Source organism: Lycium ferocissimum, chromosome 12, assembly GCF_029784015.1.
Source record: "Lycium ferocissimum isolate CSIRO_LF1 chromosome 12, AGI_CSIRO_Lferr_CH_V1, whole genome shotgun sequence".
NCBI classification, from domain to species: Eukaryota; Viridiplantae; Streptophyta; class Magnoliopsida; order Solanales; family Solanaceae; genus Lycium; species Lycium ferocissimum.
Window position 1 is genome coordinate 42,736,023 of NC_081353.1, and position 25,817 is coordinate 42,761,839.

Here is a 25,817-nt window from a genome sequence, read left to right on the forward strand (position 1 = left end):
TCTCTAACGACTAGTCACAATTTGAACATAGAAAATGACTCAGCAAATGATACAAATATCTTTATGTTATATTTAACAATCTTACTTTCCTCACAATTTCTTCATCCTTTTTTTTTTTAACTGATGTTCTATGAAAATAACTAACTAAAAGAACATTTTATAATATGAATTTATACCTTTTTAACCAGTAGCTTCAACGATCTTTTTAGTATTTTAATTGCAGTTCGTTGACCAATAAACTCTACTAACATTTTTTAAAGCTTTTTTTAACTGAAGCAAAAACTGAAATTACCAACTATTGATTAATTAAACTTGTAACTTTTGTTTTCTTTATTATAATCTACTACATTAAGTACAAGATATAAATGAATCAAAAAAATAAATATGAACTAATTTGTAATGACTAAATCAAAAAATATATGTAAAAAGTTAGAAAATTAATAAATTACCTCAATTTGAAGAAGATTATGGAGCAGAAGTTGAGGAATCCTTGTGATAGGATTAGTAGAAAAAAAAAGAATGGAGAACGGAAGAAGAGAAAGAATGGAGAATGGAGGCAGAGGAAGAATGGAGAATGGAGAATGGAGAGGTGTGGCTGTGATAACGTAAAATAATTTAGGGTAAAAGTGGAGAGCGGAAAAACGGTAAAAAAAAAAAAAACAAATAAGGGGTTTTTCGTTCATATTCCAGCGAAATGGAACAAAATAAATTTTGTCCCATTTCGTTGGTATATAAACGAAATAAAAAAAAAAACTATTTGTTACATTTCGCTCCACTTGTGGCGAAATGCAACGATCAGTTAATTTTATTTTCCGGACCGAAACAGTATTTTTTTTGGGTATTTCGTTGGATAACCCACGAAATATCCATTTTGGTATATAATAAAAAAGGCATCCTATTTTTGTCTATTAGCTCCAAAAAGAAGCCATTTTGGCGCCGGACTCTGCAAGAATTAGTAATATAATACTTTTAGATGTTGGACATATAATTCCGAAGGTATAGTTACTTTGGTAGTTCCTCCTTTCCTTGCTCTGTGACAAATTGCCGAAACTCAAAGGTGATAACTAGCTTACTAGAAGATATTAAAATCTGATTAAAAAAGGCTTAATACATCAACAATCTCACTCGAATTACAACTTGTTTGAGCACCTAAACACATGATAAAGTGTTCCTATTAGATACTTTTGATTCAAATTTTGAATTTCTTTTTGTTTCTCACATGTCCATTACGTAGATAAGTTAACCACTTAAAATATGTCATCTCCTTCAACTATACGAATTAGTCTCAATAAGCTGTAAAACCTCAGGCGTGTTTAATTGAGGATGACATGTATAATTAAAGGGAATAACATTTTAACTGATTAACTTATCTACGTAATAGTGTATTTGAAATCACGCGCAAAAAGAATTCTACAATTTGAATCGAAGGTGTCTAATATGAACATTTTAACATATGTTCTAGTGCTCAGTTGTAAAAAACCGTAGTGATTAAATCCTTGAACACAAAGTTACCACCACAAAAATCTAGTGTAGAGATATTTATTTGCTCATTCAGTTTCCCTATAAAAGAAGAATTTGATTCAACCTAGTCTCCACCTTTCTATGAGCCAATCATCGTTATATACAAAAATATCCAATACTTTTGTTTTGAATGACAACTGAATGTCCTCGATGATAGAGAACTTGGCCAGCCAAAAATAATATGGAAACTAAAATCTTCCACAAGTTTACACAGTATTAGGACATACATGACTAGACACTAGAAAAAATCCAAGATCTTTAACAGAAAATGACATTTTGCATGAAACGACAGTTTATATGTAACTAACAAATAGGTTTGGTCCCATGAAAAGAGATTGATGAAGGAAAGGGTTGATTTTAAAAGGTCGAAGTAGCATGTGTATAAGGAAACAATAATCAATAGTGGAAATGATAGAAATAGTAGTGAAGCACATTACATGTCTGATCCCAACCATTGGAAAAACAGTAAAAATATGATCGAACAAAATAAATTATATGATCCTAAACATTGAACATCCAAGGAAATCAGAAAAAGACCAAGATTTGTTTATCTTGTGGTCATAACTAAAAAGCTAGTTAAACTCAGCTTTAATTTTTCCATTAAAGTAGATTAATTTGAATCAACTAAAAACAAATTGTAGTATAACTCAAGCAAGAGAGGAGAGAAGCACACTATAAGAAAATAACTTTAACATTATGGATCAAAATGTTTGTTTCAAGGGGCAAAACTGATTGATACAGAATTTTTTTAAAAATACTAATTGATACATGAAAACATTAGTCAATATCTGAAGAGGCTAACGGACACTTCATAAAGCTCACTAGTTATATTTACAGGTCCACGCATTTCCATAGAACTCCTGCAGATGAAGTGAAACTATATCGAAACTTGAGAATCGATTTCAAACCTTTTTCCCACCCAAACTCCAACTAACAACAAAGAAAAATTTATAAGCGAAAGGGGTTTGAATACTCCCCTCGAAACATTCCCTAGTATTACAAAAACTTGTGACGAGTTATGTCCCAAAAATACGTCTGTGAACGGGTGGAGCATCAAGAGTTTTAACCACTTGAATCCAAGGTTTGTCTATGATCAAGGTGGAAGTTCTTGAAAGATGTCCAACAAATAAAACAGGATCCCTAAAAGCACAGAATTCAAAATTCTTTCTACCATTTTGTTTCGAATCTAAGTCATTCCCTTTCAACTTGCGCTTTAAGGTCCCATTTGCAGCAGAACTATTATGTAACTTCTTCAAAGCTAAATCTTGACTATTAGCTAAGTCAATATCGTCATCATCACCAACTGGCAATCCAAAGTCAATCAAGCACATCGCCCTACAGAATAAAGCCATAAAATGTTATCATGTGAGATTTATGAAACTAAAGCACTAAAATAATGCAATTAGGTTATTTGAACGTAACCAGATAGAGAACTCGAGAAAGATCCAACTAACTGAGAAGGAATACGCAGGAAATAGGACTAGTTCATCATCAAAATAATTTCCATTGGACCCATAGCTAGGTACATACAGTGAAGCATACACTGCTTAAGCATTATAAATTTCGACAAAATATTAAAGCCACAGGCTGTTCCTTTGTAATTAAGTTGGGCTTTCAACTGAACTCTTCGAAGAATGACTCGGACCAACATTAGGTAAGATAAGGAATTAGATTTCTTTTTTTCAAATGATGAGGGGTCAGGACAAGTTTGTGCCGACCTCAACTATTTCATTGGGTACCTGTTACCTTCTACCAGTGCCGGGTACCACATAACTCTGCCTACCAAGGTTTAGGCAGATGACTAGTGTCTTTTGTCTTTGTCAACCTCATGGTTCTCCTCCTCCAACTTCATTCCACTAGGCCACACCCTTGGATGTGGATAAAGAATTAGATTTCTTAACACAGCCAAAAAAGAAAAGAGAACTTTCAGCTAGTAAATTGCTTTAAACATTCTCTCAGCTATAATGATCGAATCGTGGCAATCTCCAGCACATCACACGTGCTGCCTACTTCTGATGTGTGCTTATGTGCCTCGATGCATCAAAAGCAAAATCTTTTTATCCAAACATATAAAATTACAAGCCTGCTAAGTAAGTCCATTTGTTTATTACTTAGCCCAAATTAGGAGGCCAACCCGCGTTTTATGTTGTTCACCATTCTCTAAAAGACACTCATATCCTAATAGGACACTGTCTAGTAAAGGCCAGTATAAACTAATGAACATTAAAACAGCTTATCACCAAAAGAATTCAACTAGACAAGACAGCAGAAGACCAAGAATAACAAAAACTCAAAAACAACTTTGGCAAAAATTGCAAAAGGCACACCTTGAACTGTAGACTATGACGGATGATGAATTAGTAGAAGGAGCAAAAGAAAGCCCAATCACTTCTCCAGGAAATTCTTGAAATCTTCTCGGCAGGGAGAATGTATTCCGGTTGGACCATTCTCCTAGTTGTTTAGCTTCAACATCAAAGGCATATACCTGGTTCGAAGATGTGGATACTATGAGCACATTGCTATTTCTAGGAGTAAAGCCACCTGCTGTAACGGAAGAGCCATTCAACCTTGAAATAAACCAATGTTGCCTGTTACACAATAAAATTCAGTCAGAGCCGAAAAGGAAATACAAAATGAAGGTCCCACAAAGATATTGAACTGACATGACAGGTAAAGATATCAAGTGGAAAATGAGAGTTCTATTCAAAAGATAAACGTGCAACGCGGGAAATGATGTATTACGAAATTTCAATGCGCAAGAACACGACTGAAGAATTTTGACTCTCTACAAAAATTTCTATAGGCCATATAGTAAACCTATAAGTTTATGGAAGAAAAAACAAGATAACCACAATGGGGAAATTGAGGAGAGATCAGATACTTGATATATGCCAAGAGAAGGTCCAGTACCTCTGTATCTCTAGATTAAATATATATACATCTCCATAGCAGTTGACAGCAGCTAACCATTGCCCATCTGCACTAGTAAACATTCTCGTAATGGGAGGTTCTTTTGGTGGCAGTTCTTCATAGTGCTCTTTACGACGAGGTGTAAAAACATGAACTAGTTCCAAGCTTACAGCATCAACCACCTAGAAGAGAAGACAAGTGTAAGAGACCATATGCATTCACGAAAACATCACAATTATACCTCAAGTACTACCACACTTCATCATAAGATTGATACTTTTTATTGTCCATTCACTGTTGTCTCCACGCTGCACTGTCCTTAAGCAACAAGGTCCATAATCCCTCTCACACCAGTTACAGCCCAACTCTCTCCTCCGTTGTCATTGGCCCACCCACCCCCCGCCCCCCACAAACCCAAACTGGCAATCTCTTCAACTCCCTCAAGCCTCTTTTTCTCCTCAATCACCTGCTCAATATTTCACATTCTCCTTGATGTTCTCTAACCTTCCACCAACTCCTCCACATCTCCCCTGTGAATTGTGATCTACATTGGCAGTGGTGAGTCTGCTGGGGCAGGGGAGACAGATGACAAAGTAAGAGGTACAATTCAAAAGGACGCATGTGTTGCTATTTTTCCATTATTCTACCACACGGTAGTAGGAAAAAGTAGTCCCACTTGTCCTCCCTTAAAAAAAACATGTTTAGGCGAGATGGACCATTTTCACTGGGAGAAATTAGTTGGTTCAACTTAGTGTTTTCAACTATGAAAAGCGCAAAAGACGCCATGGGGGCTTTCAGCAATAATTATGAGAGAAGTGACGCGCGAGAAACCACATTTTTTGAAGAAGTACCAAAGTTGCATAATACGCATAAATAATCAGGAAATCATCATAAATAAAAGAGCAAAACTTAACAAGCGCATACTATACAAGTTCTCACATAACCGTCACACACCGAAGAAGCATAATCAACTTTATAAAAAGAAAAATGGAATGAATTCAAACAAAGTTCACAAGCTAATAGGCTAAGATTAATTATTACCATTTGACCGTAATCCTATTCCTCAATTTTAACCCCGCCAAACAGAATCATACACCTCATGATCGTTTATTGCTATAAATTTATAAGAAAAGGGAGTAGAATGCAGGCACGGATTGCTAAAACCATACCATTTTCACAGCAGTATTAAAAAAGGGAAAAATACAAAAACAATTTGCCATTAATTAATTCACTTGACAAAGTAATTGGCTTTTTATAGTAAAGCCTTCTTCACATACTCTATTCAAGTAAACAGAGTGAAAACAATTAAAACAATCGAAAGATAGTAGTGTTGCAAGACGAAGAAGAAGAACAAGCTTCAAAGCCTTTCTGGGTTCTTCACCTGTGCAGCGAAGACTCGAGGGAGAAGTGATGCAAAGCTTCTGCACTTATTCGTCAGAGCCCTAACGCAGGGTTACAGGTTCTGTAGCAGTGAAACTTCAAAGAAGAAACAGTAGAAGAGGAGGAGAAAGAAGCACCTGCTGCTAGATCAGATTCATGCGAGAAGTGTCGGCGCACGAATTCTGAATTAGCTGGGTAATTGTCTGGCTTTTTGTTTCTTTATTCCCTTTTAATGGTAAGAAGTCAGAAGCAACAAAGCGATCACTTGTTGCTTGGTCAGCTCGTCACTGGAAGCGAAAGCTTCAGTGATATTGCACCTTCGACATGTCGAAGTGAGGCCATCTCGCGTCGCTCCGCTGTGTCACTTTACGCGACAGAGCAAACACTTTTCTCAACACTGGTTCAAATTCACTAGCAGGAGAAAGTTAGTGACCATCTCACTGAAACTCAATAGATACGAGTTTACGTACTAGAGAAACAATTTCTTCTCCTATTTTTATTTTTGGTGGGTGGGGGAGAGGAGGGAGATAAAATATGATGAAATTTTTCTTCTTGAAGAAAGTTCTCAACTTCCTTCACATGATGCAACAAATTAAAGTTGCATCAGATTCAATACTCACTTTTTTTGATAACCAATAAATATAAACATATTGAATGATGTTCGATACATGTACATCATTTTTTTTTTTTAAGATGAAGTAAAAGAACCTATACATGTACATCGTATAGATATCAATTCAACTAATCTATCAATTTACTACACTTCATGGGTCAGCAATAAATCATTTATATTAATTCCACATCAGAGGATTCATCATACTTATAGACTACTTTCACGCTGCGACAGCTATCCCATGCCACCTTACATAGATGAAGTTTGTATTCTAGTTTTCATGCATTAGGAACAAGTAACACTTATTCAAAAAAAACAACACTTCAAAATACATTAATTTTAATAAGATTTTTTTTAACAGTATAATTTTAATTTTAATAAGACTAACACAAAACAATGTTGCTCTGGATACAGATTTTGCACTAATTATTATGGGATATACGTGTCGTGCACGTAAATAGAGACTGGTTGACATAAAATATGTGAATGGGAGAAACTCTAATGTAGTTCTTTAAGTTGGTGTAGTTCTAAAGATGATTCCTGATTAAAAAGTTTCGTCATTAGTAAGAACCTTACCACCTACAAACTCCTTAATAAATTCAGAGTAACCCTCAGAAAAGCTGTCATGTACGCACTGCTCAGAAGCGATTGTAACATAAAACATTGATTGTAACATAAAACATACATTGACCCTCACTTTAAAGGTGAAAAACATTATCGTGTAAAACTATAGAAGATAAATTGGAAGACAGATTTACTCACATAGATCCTTCTGTCACACCCCGCTATCATCATCCGAGAAGAATCTGCACTGAAAACCATTGAATGGGCAAATGGAAGTCCCAAAGGGAGCTGCCTTCGGCTTACAGTCCATGCACTCTTGCCAGCACCACTCTTCTTAAGTTCAAAAAGGCAGGGTCTTACATGGTCAGAATAAGCAAATAGTACACCTGAAGGAGAAATTGCACTGCATGTGATCTTCCTTGAAGTTTTGCACTTAACACGAGCCACTAGATCTGTTCTTGCAGCTCCACCAGCTGGGCCACAGCTGTCAGACACAACCCCATTTTTTACACGAACACAAAAAATATCTATCCAGTACGAAGCCTGGACTAACAGTAAAGACGCCTGACTGGAAATTGTATTTACTGCAAGTTGTATGGGTGGCCTCTGGGGTGAAGAACAAATGTCGTGTGGAGAAAATTTGGTGAATTCCCTTGCAGAGTATGCAAAAAGTTTAGTGTCATCACCACCTGAGATAAGCATCGGCACACCCAAATGTGCCCATTTATGGTAACTAAACTCAAGGGGCTTCTCCCTAGAACGATGCTTCTTTGCCTTTTGTTCGATTATGGGCTCTGATAAAGAGAAGAAAGCTAAACAATAAGTATAACAAACCCAAAAAAGAAAGGGATATCTTAAGTCCAAAATTAAAACAGAACCAAAATTTTAACATCACTGTCAGTGAACGACAGGCACAACTAAATAACTGACCTTCATGAGCGATGGGTACAGCAACTGCCAAGGCCCTCACATCATGTGTATGGGCCCTCACATAACCAACATAAACCCATTTCTTCATGACTACAGAAGAAATGTCTCCATCATGAGACCCAACCTCATTGGCTGAGAGCTTATATAGTATAACCTAAAAGCAGTAGCAAATCATTAGCAGATATATAAGCAAGCTTAAATTGAGTTCTCTAAACAATTATAGCTGAAAAATCTCAAATAAAATCAAAAAAGATTACAGAGATATTTCTGGTAACAAAGCAGAAACCCCCAGTTTTATTCAGTGGTCAACTCTTTGCCTTGTGCTTTCACTTTCATTTACCTTAAACAATTTATAGAAAGAAAAAAAAAACTGATAGCAAAAAATAAAAAAGAAAGTGAAATTTTACGCGCAACTCCAAGTAATGAAAAAAATGAAATAACAAAACACAAAGAGCGCTTGTACTGGAAATATGGAGCAACGGTAATCAAATGTTCTAAAGCATTTTTTTTTTCTTTAGACACTATCCAACCCGTGTACTACAACTTAAGCAACTAACAATTACAAAAGCTTAAGACATATTATCTTTTTCTATTCACAAACCATTTAATCTTTTTATTAAAACTGCAGCATCTCAAAGCACTGCTGTCACCATTCCCCACTCTCTAGCAATTTCCTCAGACCTTGCTTACAGACCCACTAAAGCCCAGTCCATCTCACCCACTTAGTAGTCTCTACTAGTTCTCTTTCGCACACGTTGGCAGATGCATAGCCTCTGTTTCTCTTCTATCACGCCATTTCCCTTATCATCAATTCCCAGCTCTTCCGTCACATTATTTCCCTTATCATCAATTTCCTGCCTTTCTCAGGCCTATCCTACCATTAATTCAATTGTCAACCTTCCCTAGATTCTAAAACCAAGAGCTCCTCTTTGAATCCTTAAAAACAATAATCGTTCTTCACTTTTGATATACTAGAAGATATGAATGGAAAAGAAAGCAAAAAATCTTAACAATCATCTCTTTCCTGCACTATGCAAGCAAATCTGATTTGAGTGAAGATAGAGCAAGAAATCATAACAAGCATCTAGAAAGATTTGCCAATAGATATCATTTTTGTTGACTTCTTGTTTACTTAGCTATTTTAAGTATAATCGCGCAATGTTCATTTTGATATTGTTCTAAAATTGTGAGGCGTGAGCTTCCTTTTTGCGCTTAAGCCCTAAGGCCCTAGTTGATTTTTTGCGCTTCTCACTTTTACACGTAGTACCCTATGTCACATGAGATCTCAAGGTGGTATTAGATACACTTCGGACAAGTATATACTAGGTCCCTGCAAAATTTACGTAACTAGTAATTTGGGACAAGCATAGAGGTCTAGATATTTGAATTCTCTGCATTTAAGTACCGCAGTACTGCCTAACTGCACCTCAACTTCACTTTCTGTATGTTGGCTAAACTGGAAATACATATATTCTCCTCGTTAAAAAGGTGGTGCATATATACCCCTGCCGTTAGACAAATGTGCAAATATACCCTTTTCGCTGACAAAATTTTTTTAAAAAATCATTTAGCTTGTTTTTCAATGAAAAAAATGCCACATGGATTTAAAAAAATAAGTTTACCTATTTTTTTTTAAGTAGACTTTTGTTTTTAAAGCCACGTGGTTAAAAAAAATTCCTAGTGGGTGGGGTCTGGTTCATTTAAAAAAATGGGTAGACTTATTTTTTTTTAAAGCCAATGAGATATTTTTTTAAAACAAATGAGACAATCCACTAGAAGAAAAAAAAAAATTGCCTCATGCCTTCAAAAAAAATGGATAGACTTATTTTTTTTTAAAAGCAACGTGACATTTTCTTAATTAAAAAATAAGCTAAATGATTTTTCAAAAAAATTAAATTCTGATAGCGAAAAGGGTATATTTGCAACATTTCTGTAACGGCAAGGGTATATTTAAACCATTTGTATAACGGCAGGGGTATATATGCACCACTTTTTTAACGAGAGGTATATCTGCTCTAAATCGCAAAGTTGAGGGATATATTTGCACCTTTTCCCTATATTCTATATTACTTCTACTTATACTAAAACACTTAATCCCTAAAGTGTTTTTCATGGCTCAAACTTTTGGCTGACACCCTTGCTAGTTTCAACAATAAAGATAGCATTTCTTACGAAATGCATAAACATGGGACCTCATTTGTATATTATCAGTCAGCTCATCAATATCTTGGTAAACAAGTATGAGCTCAGTGAGATCCTAGTGGATTGAGCACAAATGACATGCACTCCAATGGAGAATTTTCTTCGGCTACAGAGTGGTGTTTATGCACCTGACCGTCAGAACCAGCAGAAAACACCCTACTGTGGCTGCGAGATGCTGCTAAAGCATTCACGTCACCCTTATGACTGGAATGTGACTGCAAAAGAGTTCCATGCTGGGAGTCCCAGAACTGAACACTCCCACTACTATCTGCACTAACCAGGGTACCACATCTGCAAACACAAATATGAAGTTAGAAGCAATATGGAAATGGAAAATCTTAGAAAACACAAAAAGATGGGAAAATAATGAATTTTCTTTCTTTCCAAAACTTTTAAGGGAAGGATTGCCAATGTGATCTTCACCTCAATGCAAGTAATGACCATATGCATAGTTCCGATCCACTACCCAAACCTCCAAGACCCACTGTTATCCTGTAGATTTCATGCGCAAACTTGGCATCCCAGCATCTTATAAACCTGCAAAGAAACAATCCCTACTCAGAATTTTCACAGTGGACACCATGAAGAATAGACAGTTCTGCTTCCTCGCCGTTATGCCTCAATTCAGTTTTCATCATAAATCAACAAGTAAATGTACAGCACATGGTTAAGTTTAAAATAGAACATACCCGTCGCTACTACCAGAAAATATCCTCTTTGCATCAGAACTCCAAGTGACACTCAATGTACGCCCTGCAATTATCCAAAAAGTAACTATGAAATTCCCAAAGCAACCATCAGATATCTGTGCTTTGACTCTTAGGGGCAGCTTTCTCACCGCTGACCCGAGGCAACGATCTTTTGTAAGACAAATTCTTCTCATCCGAAACAGTGTAGATTCGTACACAGCCATCGTCACAAGCAAATGCAATTCGACCATTTTCAGTAACATCATCTACATGAATAACAACTGAGTCATCATCCTCTTCACCTTCACTGCTCTCGTTGTCGCTACTAGTACCACTTGTATGATTAACATGGCCATTCTCATACTGCTTTGGATGATTTTGATGAAGCTGTGAAATACTGAATGGCTCCACAGCCATCTGCCAAATTGAAACACCAATAGAATCTAGCACAGCCTGCAAGTAACCATAGAAACAACAACATTACTCGATTTGTCAAAACCAATCCAAAACTACAGGTAGGAAAATGGACGGATCTTGAAGTACTTTGATCTGGGAAGACCCAAAATCCCCCATCACACAGCCATAAAGACTGTATTTTTTATGCCAATTCCATGTGAGACGCTGAACAACACAGTATCTAAGACAATTACAGCTAATAACAATAGATTATAACATTATGCAGCTCATGAGCTTTTACCAAAAGTACTTGCCATTTGTGACTATGTTCCGCTAAATTTAGATGTTTATTAAGGGAAAATATTATAGAGGATTTCATCTGTTTGAGTCTCTTAACACCATAAAATGGAAGCTAAAAATACCTTCTCACAAACACAACAACAACAACAACATACCCAGCTTTTTCACCAACAGTTTGAAGGAAATCGACTATTTTATACAGTTAAAAAATGTAGAATATTGGTAGAGGAGAGGAAATAAATAAGATCATATAATTTTGGATAATGTCAATCACCGGGACAAAATGTCAAGTTCCTTTTATGTGGTAGTTCGATTTTGCCTAAATTTTCTATGTTAACCAAAAGAGCAGTCGAGAAATTTATCTTGTTGATTGTATTTCCATCCACTCATACATCAACCAACCATATCTCAATTTCAAATCTCTGTGAGAGTTTGGCTATGGACGGTTTCAGCAGAGGCGGAGGTAGGCCGACAAAGTATCGGGAAGAGGTGATTAGTCAGGACATGGCGTAGGTCCAACATGCCGAGGACATGACCTTAGATAGGGGGTTATGTAGGACACAAATTAGGGTACAAGGTTAGTAAGTAGTTGAGTGTTGCCCTACTTATTCTTTCATACTAGTATTCGTAGTATTATTCTTGTAGTTCCTTGCCTTTCGATTTCTGTTATTATTTGTTGTCTCCTGTATGTTGATTATCGTATTATTGTGTGGTAGTTACGGCTCCTTTTTTAAGCCAGCTTTATCCTCCTTTCTATTGTATCTTGCCATGCTTTTTATACTGCTTTGAATTGCTTGGTCTTGTGCCCAGGTTCTACTGGAAACAGCCTCTCTACCTCCCAAGGTAGGGTAAGGTTTGCGTACACTCTACCCTCCCCATGGGAGACCCCACTTTGTGGGATTTAACTGGGTATGTTGTTGTTACATGAATCCTCTATACCATTCAGATCCATTTCATTCCACTGCTAAATAATGTATACTTTTTAAGGACCAGAAATCACTCATCATATCACACACCAGCCACCCTAAAACGAGTATAGTTTTGCATAGATAGTTCCTCTGATTCGGTCAATCAATACATCCATGCACTTATCAGACTAATTCACTTGCTAGAGTTTGCTTTATTTTCTAAGAACCAGGAAGTACCAAGTAAGAAAAGAATTGCAATGCCACTCAAGTTAGTTTGTAAAAGAGGACAGCAACAACAATAACAGATGTTGCTAAAGTTTGTAGACGTACCTTCTGAGTCAAATCGAAAAGATCCCACTCGTAAACTGATCCATCAATGCTGGATGAAAATAACCGACCTGCAGGCGACCTTCTCGACCCCGACTGACACCAAGCTAACGAGGAAACCCTGGAATTAGGATTTCCATGTATTACCTAAACACAACACAAAAAAAAAAAAAAAAAAAAAAAAAAAACTCAATCACTTTAACAACACACTAATTCCAATTCTGATACCAGAAACATCTCAATCCCTAGCCGGTTGAGGTCGATTATATGAATCATCACTATCTATTTTGCTCCATAAATCCATTTGATTCCAAATACACACAGTACGTGAGCATTCTAAGATATTTTAAATAAATAAAAAAATGGAACAAATATATATTCGTACAAGTTGAACCAACATCTCAATCTCAAGCTAGTTCCTACGACTATATGAATCATCGGTATCTATTTTGCTCCCTTTAAATCCAGTACGTGAGCACATTCTAAGATATTTTAAATCCAAAAAAGGGAACAAATATGTATTCGTATAGTTTGCATTAACATAATGTACTCAATCGCGTTAATTGCAATACTATATGAACCATCGCCATCTATTTTGATCCATTTCATTCCAATTCATCACATTCTATGATATTTTAAATTTAAAAAAAAAAAACTAAGTATATATATATACGTACAAGTTGAGAGTGCCATCCAACGGAGCCAGGTGAAACAAGCCAAATCTCAACCGTTCCATCTTCTCTGGCAGCAGCAACTTGAGATTCATCGACGCTAGTAGCTAACGCTACAACAGGCGATGGCTTCCAGTCAACTGAGCTGCTTCTATAAACTTCCAGCATCTTCTAGAACCTTCTCGAAAAATACTCTTTTTACTTAGAGAAGAAGTGAAGCAGCTATGAAGAAGAGGGTTACATGTGCACAAAATGTGTGTAATGTAGGCGATGCCAAAAAGAGGGCTAGGTTTACGAACAGAACGAGGGTTTAAAGCTTACGTGAATTAATTACTATATCGGGCTTTTGAGGGTCAACCCGGTATATAAACGGGTTAGTCTTTTTTTTTTTTTTTTTTAGGGAATTTTCATAAATAGCACTATTTATACCTCTAATAACAAATTATGGCGATATTAATGAGTTTTCAAAATATACCAATAATTTTTTTAAACACATAATACGTACATATATATAGTTAAAATCTGCTATAAAATGAAAAATCTAGCTATTCATATAGTAATAATTTAAAATGATTGCTAAAACGGGTAATTAATGTGCTCAAGTCATTATATCACATATTTTTTCCTTATTATATTTTTTTTTTTTTGGTCCAAGGGTTAGTCAATAAGTCCTAGACCATTTCGACTCTGAAAGAGAAGAAAAGGATAACATGATAAAAAAAAATGTCACATGTTTAATTAAAATTTTAATTAAATGTCACATAATTGTGTTGTTAATCAGGATGCAATTTTAAGTCTATAAAAAATGTTTGGGACAAATTTGATCCATAGGTGTAATTAGGGTATTTTTTAGTCGTTTCTAATACGTTAAGGGCACTTTAACCCTTTTCTGTTAAAAAAAATAATTGGATTCCTTTTAAATCATTTGGTCCACACAGTAACTAGGGTGAAGCGACAAATAACAATTTTAAAGATATCATTTAAAATATCATCAATTTAAAAATAAATAAATTATTATTTAATATTTAAAGTTCGGGTATAGTCTAACTTCAGATTTGTGATCTGAAGTTCAAATTTTATCCTTTGATCATATGGACAACTTAGGTGAATGCATTATGACATATATAACTATTATTATGCTGGAGTAAGGCTGCATTTGTTTTCATTAAGATTAAAACGTCTGAATCTGAATGCACATTTGAATGATTAAGATGTTATCTCTACATTTGAATATTACATAATTAAGATTGTTTGTTTTTAACATTTGAATGAATATAATTTCATTGTATTCCAAATTATTACTATTTGCGTCCCAATTTATGTGGTATAGTTCGAATTTTGATAGTCCAATTTCTTAATTTTGACTGCAAATTAACATAGAATCTCTAAATTTTTAAAATAAAATTTGCATATTTAAAAATTACGTAAGAAATACTATACGTTACAATGATTAACAATTCAAAATATTTAAAAGACATATAAAAGTTTGCAATCCAAACAAAACTTGGTTTGACTCTTAAAATACGAAAGACCACACATAATTTGGGAGAGAGGAGTAATTAACATAATTTAAAAAAAGAGCTTTGAACTATCTTCAAAATCCTTCTCTAAACTCAAAGTTCAAAGACGAAAAAGAAGAAATTAATACAATTTCTAATTTTGTTTATTTTCTCAATTCCCAAGATTCATTCCACCACCTACTCTCACTAAGAGACCCACCATTTTTGCCCTCACAACTCAATAAAAGATCACCACTGTCATGATGGTGGTGGGTGGGTTTTTCTAGACCTTATTCGTGGTTGTTATCCATGTATTGATATTTGGTTATGTCATTGGTAATTTTTCTAGCAATGAATTTCAATTATATTATCTTAGGCCAGTAGAGGAGTGATGATTGGGAAGAAGCATGGTCAACAATGGAGATTGTTTTTTGCTTGCTTTGTTTTGGAGGTTGAATTATAGTTTATTATTTCCATTAGTCCGACAACAGACAAGAGAGATGAGAAGAATTAAGAGGCAGAGCTAGAAATCCATAACCATGAATGATTTGGGTTTCTACGGGGAGATAAAATTAGAGAAGAAGAAAAAGCTTAATAGTAAAATTTAACATTAAAAAATAAAAGAGCAAGCATAGGTCTGAATGATTTTCAGGCTCTGACCGAATCAGACCTAAGAGGTATTAAGTGGCTAGATATTTAACAAAAACAAATGCACTTAATGGACTGAAATCTGAACCATTCAGATTCAGACCTCTATTAAGTACAGACAAATGAGGCCTAAATCTCGTCAGAATGCAATTAAAATGTTACGGTTAACTCAAGAAACTGTTGCTCATCCTGTCTTGAGCTTTTACATTTCATGTCATGTAAATGATGCTTGTCACAACAAAGGCTTAAACTGGAACCAAAGAGATGAAATAGTTTCAATTCAATAGCTTTAAAAAAACCATTACAGCAGTACTGCAGCTGCAATTAATTGTGCATGTTATGAAATTATTTGGGCCAAATCCAACTAAAGTTCCTATAGGTAGTACAAAAAGATCTATGTTTGATCACTTTTGATCCACATTTCAAATGTTTAAAGTTGGGTCAGGGCCACAAACATTCAAGTACATCAACTAACCAATATAAGTATAATATTACTACTACTAATACTATCATTTTTCAATGTTTCTATACTATTTGAGATATTATTCTAACAAAGCTAAACAATTGTAAAAATTCTTTTACACCATCAAAGTTATAAGATCTATAAATTATAAATGCAATTGAAACCAATTTAGTTAAATTGAACGATCTTGAAAAAAGCTTTTATGGAAACATAAAGGCATTTAACAATGAAAAAGGAAGATGATCTACCATATATAGATGAAACGAGGCTTCTCCACCTTATCCCTTTTTCAATAGAAAACAAGAAACATTACCTTACATAATAACCAAGCACCACATAAATCCAAATAAGCATATAGTAAAATAAGAATGTAATCTTGAATTAATCTTCTTTTTTCTTTTCATCAAAACTTAAGGATCTTTCAGATTGGTCTTGGAGCTCGCAACGCCATCATAATTCGTGCTGTCATGAAAACCCCCAAATAAACCTCTTCCAAAGTTGAAGTCTTGTCCATCAGTTGAAGGCTGGTTATTACAACTACCAAATGGTCCATATGCACCTTTGTTAGTGCCAAATTTTATAGATGTCAAAACTGATGATGGCAACAAGTTTACTCGAGCTGCCATTGGACGCATGACAGTTTTTTGCGAACCACCCATCAAAGTAAGAAATTCTGATGGATAATCGAAGACAACTGCATGAAAATTATCACATTCATTAACACCGCCTATTTTGTTTGATAGAACAATTCTCATAGTACAAGAACTGAAGTGGATAAACTTTGTTTTGACCATAGTAAACATATACCCCAGCAACTTGGTCATGTCCCTTTTTTCATCCCAAATGGTTCCAAACGCTCCTCCCACTGGGCCACCTTTGATCATATCCATGTTTTCTCGTTTGTGAATTATAGGACTTGGAAGATCAAATTAATATTACTATTATATATAAGAGGGAATGTGAGGACTTTTGTAGTCCTCACAATAATTTCCCAAAATTTTAAAAACTTTTTCATTAATTATTTTTATGTCCTAATTTTATTTATTTAAGTCAATTTTTTTGTTTTTTGTTTTTAAAGTCTACTTTTCAAAAGTATCGAGCCAGGGACTTTTGTAAATCCTCACAATAATTTTCAATTTTTTTTTAAAACTTTTTAATTAATTACTTTTAGGTCCTAATCTTATTTATTTATGTCAATTTTTTTGTTTTTGTTTTTAAAGTCTACTTTTCAAAATCTATCGAACCTCCTACCTCATTTTTCACGTTCTTTGATTTTCTGATTGGTGCTCGATATCCGCATTTTGAGCCAATTAATCCAGATAATTCGCACTGCATCGCGCCTATTCGAGGGAGCGCTTCCTCCAAAGATTTTTTTCCATATCCATGTTCGAATCCCTAATCCCTAATTAAGAGAGGAGCAGCTCCATCTGCTGAACAAGTTAAATTATGTATTTGTCTTAAAAGTTCATTAACTATGTATAGATTATTTATTTAGAATTAAATAACTTCAGAAAATTAGGATACATAAGTTATAATGTCAAATTATGGTTCCAAATTTGATTTGAATTAAATAATTTCATCAAAATGGAAGTTAAAATATTAAAGGAGTGGAATGAAAATTTTGCTTTTATATAACTACCCACTTGTGGGACTACAATGGGTATATGGTTGTTGTTGTTGTTATTGTACACTTGTACTAACACAAATTATATTTGTTTAGTTAAAATATATCGCTTTTATATCTTGAGTTTGGTAGGCCCCGCCAGACGCCTCACATAACTAGTATATATATATATAAGAAGATTTTGAGTTGTATTAATTAGCACTAGAGAGCGTTTTCATTGTCACATATATGTTGGTGCTTGATCTTCCATCTAAATCTCGAAAATAGTGGTATGACGCTTAGGTTCTCTCTCTCGATTAAATATTGTCGTTCAATGGATCAGTTTTCAATGCCCATTGATTTAATGAAAACATCATCTGGTGAAGCCTGCAAAAGGAGGTTTGACAGTTTTACTTCGTCCAGTTTGGAAACAATACTTCCTCTGTCCCAATTATGTGGAATCATTTGACTAGCTACGAAATTTAAGAAAGAAAAGAAGACACTTAAAAATTTGTGGTCCAAAACAATCCTTGAATATTTATATGGTTGTAAATTATCTCATAAAGTTAAATTGTTTCTAAATATGAAAATGTCACATTCTTTTTGGGATAGACTAAAAATGAAAGTGTCCTACGTAGAGATCGAAACAGAGGGAGTAATTAATATGAGTATTTTGCCACAATGCCCATATTAATTGATGTTTAGTCTTAGGTTCTGAGAAATGATTTGGGGAATACGTAATTAATAAGGGTAAAATATGATTTTTTTTTTCTTGATGTGTTAAAAATGACAAGTAAAAGAGAAAGTATATTTTTAATGTAGTGGACAAGTAAAAGTGAACGGATGAAGGAACATGTAAATTACACTAATGGTATAAAAGATTCATTACACTATAGTGCACATAACTTATTATATATATATATATATATATATATATATATATATGACTTTATGTTCTATACACCCGACACAATAACAAATTAACTCTTCATATTTTGTTGCTCAACTAAAGGTCTAATAGAAATTCAGGTACAAAAAACTTCGTGCTTGATTTGCTCACCATTAATTCAAATATTTTAAGTTGGCGCAGGACCACAAGCATTCATTTAACTACATGAAGTAACCATTATAAACATATTATCACTTTTACGATGCTTCAATTACACTATTGTTTGAGATATTATTCTGCTTTACATGAGTAGCTAAACAATTGATTATGCGTGTGAAGAGACAATTCAACAACTTTTCCTAGTTTTGTGCGACCTTCTACGTCTAGAAAGGTAATATTTTCATGGTAATTCAGAGAAATAAATATTAAACTAATTAACTAAGAAATTTACAAAGGTTGTTGAGCTATCCATCTTTTAAACATATGAAAGCTCTCTTCACGTTTGTACTCGGGAGCTGTGTGTCCTGCTCCCTAATGAAAAAAAAAAAAAAAGAATAACAAAAACATTTGAAAAATGTGAGCATAATATAATTTTACTATTGAGATTGAAGACACTTTTACAAAAATACATGAGTACAAAACTCTTACCTTTACTGTTGCAAATGTCATATGATTAGAGAAAGACCTCGTGTAACTGCAAATCAAAACTGTATAATTTAGAATTTCATAACAATCATATCGTCTATCCAATTAGAACGAAAATCCAGAGAAGTAAAATTTGAAGAATCATACCCTGCAACTTGTCCGTCAATAGTCCATGGACGCCAATCATCAATAATAGAATAATTTAGATATTTTATCCATGTTTGTGTCGATTGGAAAGGAACAACCATGTCATGATCGCCACTGCTCAAACAAAACAAAAAATTGTTATGTATATGCTATATAGTAACTTCAGCTAAATCTTGTGCTTAAAACACAACTCAGAGAACCATAGCGTGAAAGTATCAAACCTGTATATAAGTGATCGATAACCTTTCGAACTAAGGTTTACATGGTAAGGTATACTATTCATGAAAGTTATTGTGTAAGTTGTACCTCCGATACTTTGCCTACATCTCGCCCATGGTCTTCTTATAGTTCCCTAATCAAAGAAGCACAGAAAAGAAAGGAAAAAATCTTTTAATATCTTGCACCATAATGCTAAGCAACATTTACTTGTAACTACACAAGTACTCCCTCCGTTCACTTTTACTTGTCTACTTTTTGACTATGCACACCCCTTAAGAAATAATAAATGAAGTGCATAATTTTCCAATGTACTCATATTGATTGGTGCATATTTTTATTGAATTTGAAAAATAATTTGAAGTGAGTATTTAATATTATGGGTAAAACAGGAAAAAAGAAATTGTCTTGTCTTGATATGCTAAAAATGACAAGTAAAAGTGAAAATCTATTTTTGCAATACTGGACAAGTAAAAGTGAACAGAGGGAGTACAAATAGAATAAATTGAAATACCTTTCTAACATGGAGAGCCTCTTGAACTCTCAGGTCATTTGCCCAATAATTGGAGAGCTTGCGTGTGGCGACCTACAATCGAAAACATATATGTATATATACTTACTTACCCTGCATTTATCTTTTTATCCTGAAAAACTCATCAAAGAGAACACGATACAGCTCTTCCATTCATTAAGATTATTGCATTTTACTTGATCTTTCTCCATATTGTTATTTAGAGGCGGCTCCAAGATTTTAAGTTATTGAATATTCATTCTTTGAAGTAATAGCTGAGAGGCTCACATGACTTTCGTGACAGATGAAGTCATCATGTTTTAGAAAGATCAAATCTTCTTCAAGAGATCTTCTTTCACCAGCAGTCAATTGACGCGGTTTGTGTACTTCAGAGTCTGTTCCGCAGAAAGGCTCTAGTATTTGCTGATCATTTATACCACTCACAAGCTGCAAAGTTGCATTACATGAACATTATGGTATTACCTTAGCTTAATTAGAGCCAATTCAAAATATAACGAATAATATATATACACACAAAAAGGAATAAAACCTTACCTTCTTGAAAATCTTTAAGTTTTGTGAACATAGTGTATTGGTAGGATCTATGTTTCGGTATTCGCCTTTGCAAGTCTCTTTCAGTGACTGATACAAAAAGGTCCAAATTATTACTTTTGTGCCAAATTGTTTTGATATGATACAAAGTTTATACATGAAGGAAGATTGAACTAACCTCAAAAAGTTCATCAGATATTAGCCCCATACCATGACAGTAAGGAATTTGGTAATTGCTTTCTTCAGGAAATGTTTTTGGATTTCCAAGTGAATAGCCCTGAAAGGATATAACATCAAATTGTAAAACACTATTTTTTCCGTGCACAAGATATATGTTGAATGAAAGGATAGGAATAAAAAACCTTAAGGTTGATTAATGGCTCTTTGCCTGCTTCATTTCCTGCATTTTCATAACAAAAAACACTTTGTTATAATCTTATCTAAAACACTTTGTTTGAACATCTTCACTTCAACTAAGTGATGCTACAAATTCAGATTTGAAGAAGCAAAAACAAAATGTAGCTTTCTATATATTTTATCTAATACTCCGTATATGCAGAACTAATAATCAATAATACGATCTAAAGCATAAATTTGGCTCCGAGTATCCCCCTTAGTGGACCTAGTCGGGCATGAATTCGGATTAGTCAGACCAATATGGGTTTCGGATATCGGATGGCTAAACCAGAAGGAATTATAATAACAAAGCATATACTAAAGAGTAATGGAATGATGAAAATGACGACAACCTCATTATATGATGATACTAAATGGCCCTTACCATCTGATATTAGTTGAACAATAACTGGAACTGTAATGCCTGAATATGAATCCCCAGAAACATAGAAAGGGTTCGAAATGAATTCCGGATGATTAATGAACCACTGCAAAATAAATCGCGAGTTAGTTAGCAATACATCTCTGTTATATTTGGTTGCTACTTATTATTAGTGTCTTCATTTTCTCATGATTCATCCGTCTAGCTTTGTTTTTTCTCCCTATTTCTCTGTTTATTGTCATTATCCTTTCAATTTCCACTCTATATCATTTTGGAGAACTATAGCTTCAATACACAAAGCATAAAACCGATGGAGAAGCTACCTGGACTTTATTTTGCAAACAAGAAGGTGGATTTGTTATAATATTGGACTATGAACATCCACTGGTCAGTAAAATGAACCTGAATAATTAGTCCATATCACTCAATTACAAATCTCCCATGAACGGAGGCTGATGGAGCACCATTCAATGAGTTCAACTTAACCTTATATTCTCGATACAAAATATAGATGTATATGTGAAATTCACTAAAGTTTCAACAAATATTAGATTCTGAACGTATAATTTAAAAAGTAGACAGTTAGTTCTTAAACGGTTGAGCTCTACAATTTTAAATTCTATATCCTCTCCGATGAACAATGGAAAACGAAGGAGTTTATTGAGGAATACATGAAAATGCAGAATTAACTCTGTTTACTAATTCATACTATGTATCTAAGTTCATGAACTTGGAATAGTTCTCAAATACCTTCCGTAGAAATTCATAGACCTGGTCGCACGCTTGTAGATCAGTACACATATACGCCTCTGAAGTTGTTGCATATGAAAACCCAGTATTTACAGGCTGTTCCAGGAACAATACGCTTGCAAACTACAAATGTAAGGAATACATTGATTTCATGATAACATGAAGTGTGCATGAGAAATTGCGAATATATATGCATTTTGGTAAAGAAAAAAAGAAGCTCTTTCGTATCACCTTTGTCCATGAATATGGACTTGAAACAAGAATCGGTAGGCTTCCATTGTATGCCTTTTGACCAAAAGCCAATGGGCCTAAAATAGAGAATTCAGAAGTCAATTTTCTTCAAATATGATTCGCACATAATACAATCAGACCTCTCTATAACACATCACTATAACAACCAAGTTTTCTTTGGAGCCGATTTGTCATTTTATGTTATATTATATTATATGTTCTCTATAACAGCATTTTGCTATAGCAGCCACAAAAATCCAAAACGAGGCTGTTCTAGAGAGATTTGACTGTACCAAGCTTTTCCACATATATAGTAGCAGTATTGGCAGAGGCGGATCCAAGATTTAAACTCTATGGGTTCAATTTTAAGATTTTTAGTATTGAACCAATTATATTTTTAAAGTTATAGGTTCATATCTACTGTTTATTACAATTTCAGTAATTTTTTTACACATAAATTTATACTCGTGTCGAAAGTTTGGGGTTCAATTGAACCCCAAACTACAAGGCTAGATATGCCTCTGACTGTGTTGGTACATATCTAGACTCGTTTAGAATAGGACCCACAATATTTACTACTAATTCACTAATTAGAAAGTTTGATCAAACTTAATGCTTCTGTAATACTAACAAAAGCGTTCCTCAAATGATTTAAGTTAAACACAAACAGTTTAACTAGATTTGACAAAAAGTACATTTGAAAGTAAGCAGCTTCTGAAAGCTGGCTAAACAGTAGGATTGTAGGTCAAACATTGGATGAAAATGACAGCATACGTTGATCAATTGGCTCTTTCAAAGATGAATAATAACGATAACCATTCGAATAAAGATAACATCTAGACTATGAAAGTATGTTGCACATATTCAATGTGAGTTACTGTTGCCATAACTAACATACTATCACACAGGTTAAAGTAGACAAATAGTGTAAAAAATCTTTACATCGTCAATGTATATAACTTAAATTTATCTAACACTTACCTACTTCATACGCCAACCCCGTAAAGGATGAGCAACCAGGCCCTCCTGTTAGCCATAACAAGAGCGGATCTTTTCTCGGGTCGGATTCTGATTTAACGAAGTAATAGAATAGTTGCACTTCCTCGGATTTTCCAACTCCAATATATCTAAAAAATTCAAAATATATTGATCACTTCAACTAATTTGTTTTACTAGTATGTAATCAGTAAGTTCTGAAAAATACTAAAATAAGAAAACAATTATCCTTTGATCAAATGAAAATGAAAATTCAAAAGGAAACTAGATTTTATACAAATCTCAACTTGGAATTTTACAAGAGAACAAATGAGTGTTATTGTCAGAGGCGGAGCCACAAGTTAAAAGATTATGAGTTTACAAGTCTCGACGACCTTTCTAAGTTACTAGGTTCCATATTAAAAATTTATACATATTAAATGAATTTTTAAGATAAATACAATATCTAGACTAAAGTTATTGAGTTCCGCCAAACATGTGACTTAAACTCTGGCTCCACCGATGGTTAGAGCCAATAAACTAAAAAAAAAAAAAAGGAACTAAATATTTCATCTATATGACTCCTAGCTAACAATTATTTTATAACTTATCCTAGATAGTCGTAAAATAGGATTAGCAACGAATTATGCTATTTAGCTACAAAATTTATCTATCACTAATTGCAAAAATATAACTTACCCGGTCTCAAGATAAAAAGGAAGAGGACCATCAAAACCAGGAAGAAACTCAACAGTTGAGCCATACTGAGAAAGACTTTGTACATGTAGAAACAAAGTAAGAAGAAGATGAAACAATAGTGTCAAGCGAAAATTACACATGATTTTTCAACAAATGGATTGAGGGAGGCTTTTATTGATTCTAATGGATTTACCTCTTGAATTATCCGTCCATATATAGGCCCTTTTTCTCAAGAATTTTCACCTGTTGTCTTTTTCAAGGATTAGTTTCTTTATTTTGAAAATTTTAGTAATTTAGTTGACTCTTAATATTTTATTTGTGAGGATTGATATAATAAATCTACTCTCCTCGTCATCCCAGTTTTACATGACACCACTTAGATTTTGAAAATCAAACAATTTTTTTATATATTTTTTTAAAATTTTTGAATCATCAATTATTTGTAATTTATAGTACCTTTTATATAAAAGTTCGTAAAAAATTTACTTTTAAATTTATGATCAAAATTTAAAAATAAGCTTTTAAAATTCAAACGATGTCTCATAAATTGAAATTACATGTTAAAAATGATAACATGGAAAAATACTTGTGGGTTATTTGATTGATGAGATAAAGGAATAACACTGTTGGGATATCTTACGGAAGTATATTATCCCGCATTTGGTAATGAGTACTATTAATTAGTCTCGATGATCATTTTGTAATAAAATGGTGAGATTAGCTATTTTATATAATAGTAAAATAGCTAATCACATTAAATATTTCAATCGTAAAATATCTTTATCTATCCCATTTCACCAATCAAACGAACACGGTGCTGAATTTGGCGTCTATGAAAGAACACATAACACGCCACTTCAATATTGAGTGGCTCCCATTCGATTAATCTAATGCAGTGACGTTTGTGTGTATTTTTTTAATAAGGAATATTGAATCCCAAATCCCATCAGATCGGCGTTTTTGGCTTTTTGCCATACCACGTGTTTTTTGTCAATATGACACTAATATAGATGTCAAGCATAGTAGACGACTAAAAAAGGTAGCTCTGTTTTTTCCTGGTTTGATTTTTTTTTTTTTTTTCGGTGTTAGGTATTCGTATTAGAGTCCAATTATATCTGAAATCGCGTGTTGCAGGGCCAATTTTAAGGGTAGCATTCCCAACAAAGATTTTTTTCATTCAGGACCGAACCTGAGTCCTCTGATTAAGGATAAAGGGATACCAGCCATCCCATCACAACCCATGTTACTCCCTCGGCCCAATTTATGTAATATTTTTTATTTTTTGAGTGTTAGTTTAATTAATTTTTGAAGTTAAATTAAATGCAGTTTACTCAATATCTTAAAATTAAAATCTGAGATATTTAAAAATTATGTGAAAACCACTATAAATTACAAATTTTCTTGTATTAATATTATGAAAAATATATTCTAAAATATTAGTCAAAGTTCACATAGTGTAAATTTCAAAAAGCGAAAAGTGTCGCATAAATTAAGACGGAGTAAACACTTCTTTTTATCTAGATATAGTTTCATAAACATCTCTTCAGTATTTCATAACAATAACAATACAGTAATATTTTTGTGATTTATAATAGTAAATTTATTTTTTATTTAACTTTTTTATAACAATCTTATAATTTATTTATTATCAATTTAATTTTTTGGATAGTTAAATCTTTTTATTACCAAAGTAAGTTGTTATGAAAAACATAAAGAAACTATAGCCTGGACATGAAGGCCCATCATACTGCAAAATCAACTCTGTCCAACAAGCTAAGGATAAAAATTCAAATCTCTAAT

The 25,817-nt window shown here is 33.8% G+C and overlaps 2 protein-coding genes across 2 annotated transcripts; both read right to left on the bottom strand.

Annotated features, from left to right (window-relative positions):
* Positions 1–2,198: 2,198 nt before the first annotated feature.
* Positions 2,199–13,723, bottom strand: LOC132040761 (WD repeat-containing protein PCN-like). Its single transcript, XM_059431433.1, has 11 exons — positions 13,418–13,723; positions 12,744–12,887; positions 10,959–11,262; positions 10,810–10,873; positions 10,544–10,657; positions 10,249–10,411; positions 7,919–8,072; positions 7,187–7,782; positions 4,432–4,613; positions 3,849–4,109; positions 2,199–2,856 (listed from the first exon to the last, which is right to left on the bottom strand). The coding sequence occupies exons 1-11, from the start codon at positions 13,577–13,579 to the stop codon at positions 2,538–2,540; spliced, it is 2,463 nt and encodes an 820-aa protein (XP_059287416.1). The 5' UTR covers positions 13,580–13,723; the 3' UTR covers positions 2,199–2,537.
* A 5,006-nt stretch (positions 13,724–18,729) lies between these two features.
* LOC132040425 (serine carboxypeptidase-like 17) lies at positions 18,730–24,220 on the bottom strand. Its single transcript, XM_059431066.1, has 14 exons — positions 24,018–24,220; positions 23,325–23,470; positions 22,344–22,420; positions 22,113–22,235; positions 21,366–21,468; positions 20,947–20,984; positions 20,763–20,861; positions 20,588–20,674; positions 20,321–20,479; positions 20,036–20,107; positions 19,527–19,657; positions 19,306–19,419; positions 19,162–19,207; positions 18,730–19,044 (listed from the first exon to the last, which is right to left on the bottom strand). The coding sequence occupies exons 1-14, from the start codon at positions 24,155–24,157 to the stop codon at positions 18,961–18,963; spliced, it is 1,419 nt and encodes a 472-aa protein (XP_059287049.1). The 5' UTR covers positions 24,158–24,220; the 3' UTR covers positions 18,730–18,960.
* Between the last annotated feature and the right edge of the window lie 1,597 nt (positions 24,221–25,817).

What these genes read in the sequence shown, in the direction of transcription:
- LOC132040761 (XM_059431433.1), bottom strand. Translation starts at nt 13,579, where the DNA reads ATGCTGGAAGTTTATAGAAGCAGCTCAGTTGACTGGAAGCCATCGCCT. An exon ending in TTGGATGGCACTCTCAACTT is followed by an intron (nt 12,888 to 13,417) that starts GTACGTATATAT and finishes TGTTGTGTTTAG; the next exon opens with GTAATACATGGAAATCCTAA. An exon ending in GTCATAGTCTACAGTTCAAG is followed by an intron (nt 2,857 to 3,848) that starts GTGTGCCTTTTG and finishes TTTATTCTGTAG; the next exon opens with GGCGATGTGCTTGATTGACT.
- LOC132040425 (XM_059431066.1), bottom strand. Translation starts at nt 24,157, where the DNA reads ATGTGTAATTTTCGCTTGACACTATTGTTTCATCTTCTTCTTACTTTG. An exon ending in TCTATGAATTTCTACGGAAG is followed by an intron (nt 21,469 to 22,112) that starts GTATTTGAGAAC and finishes TTTATTTTGCAG; the next exon opens with TGGTTCATTAATCATCCGGA. An exon ending in ACTTAAAGATTTTCAAGAAG is followed by an intron (nt 20,480 to 20,587) that starts GTAAGGTTTTAT and finishes GCAACTTTGCAG; the next exon opens with CTTGTGAGTGGTATAAATGA.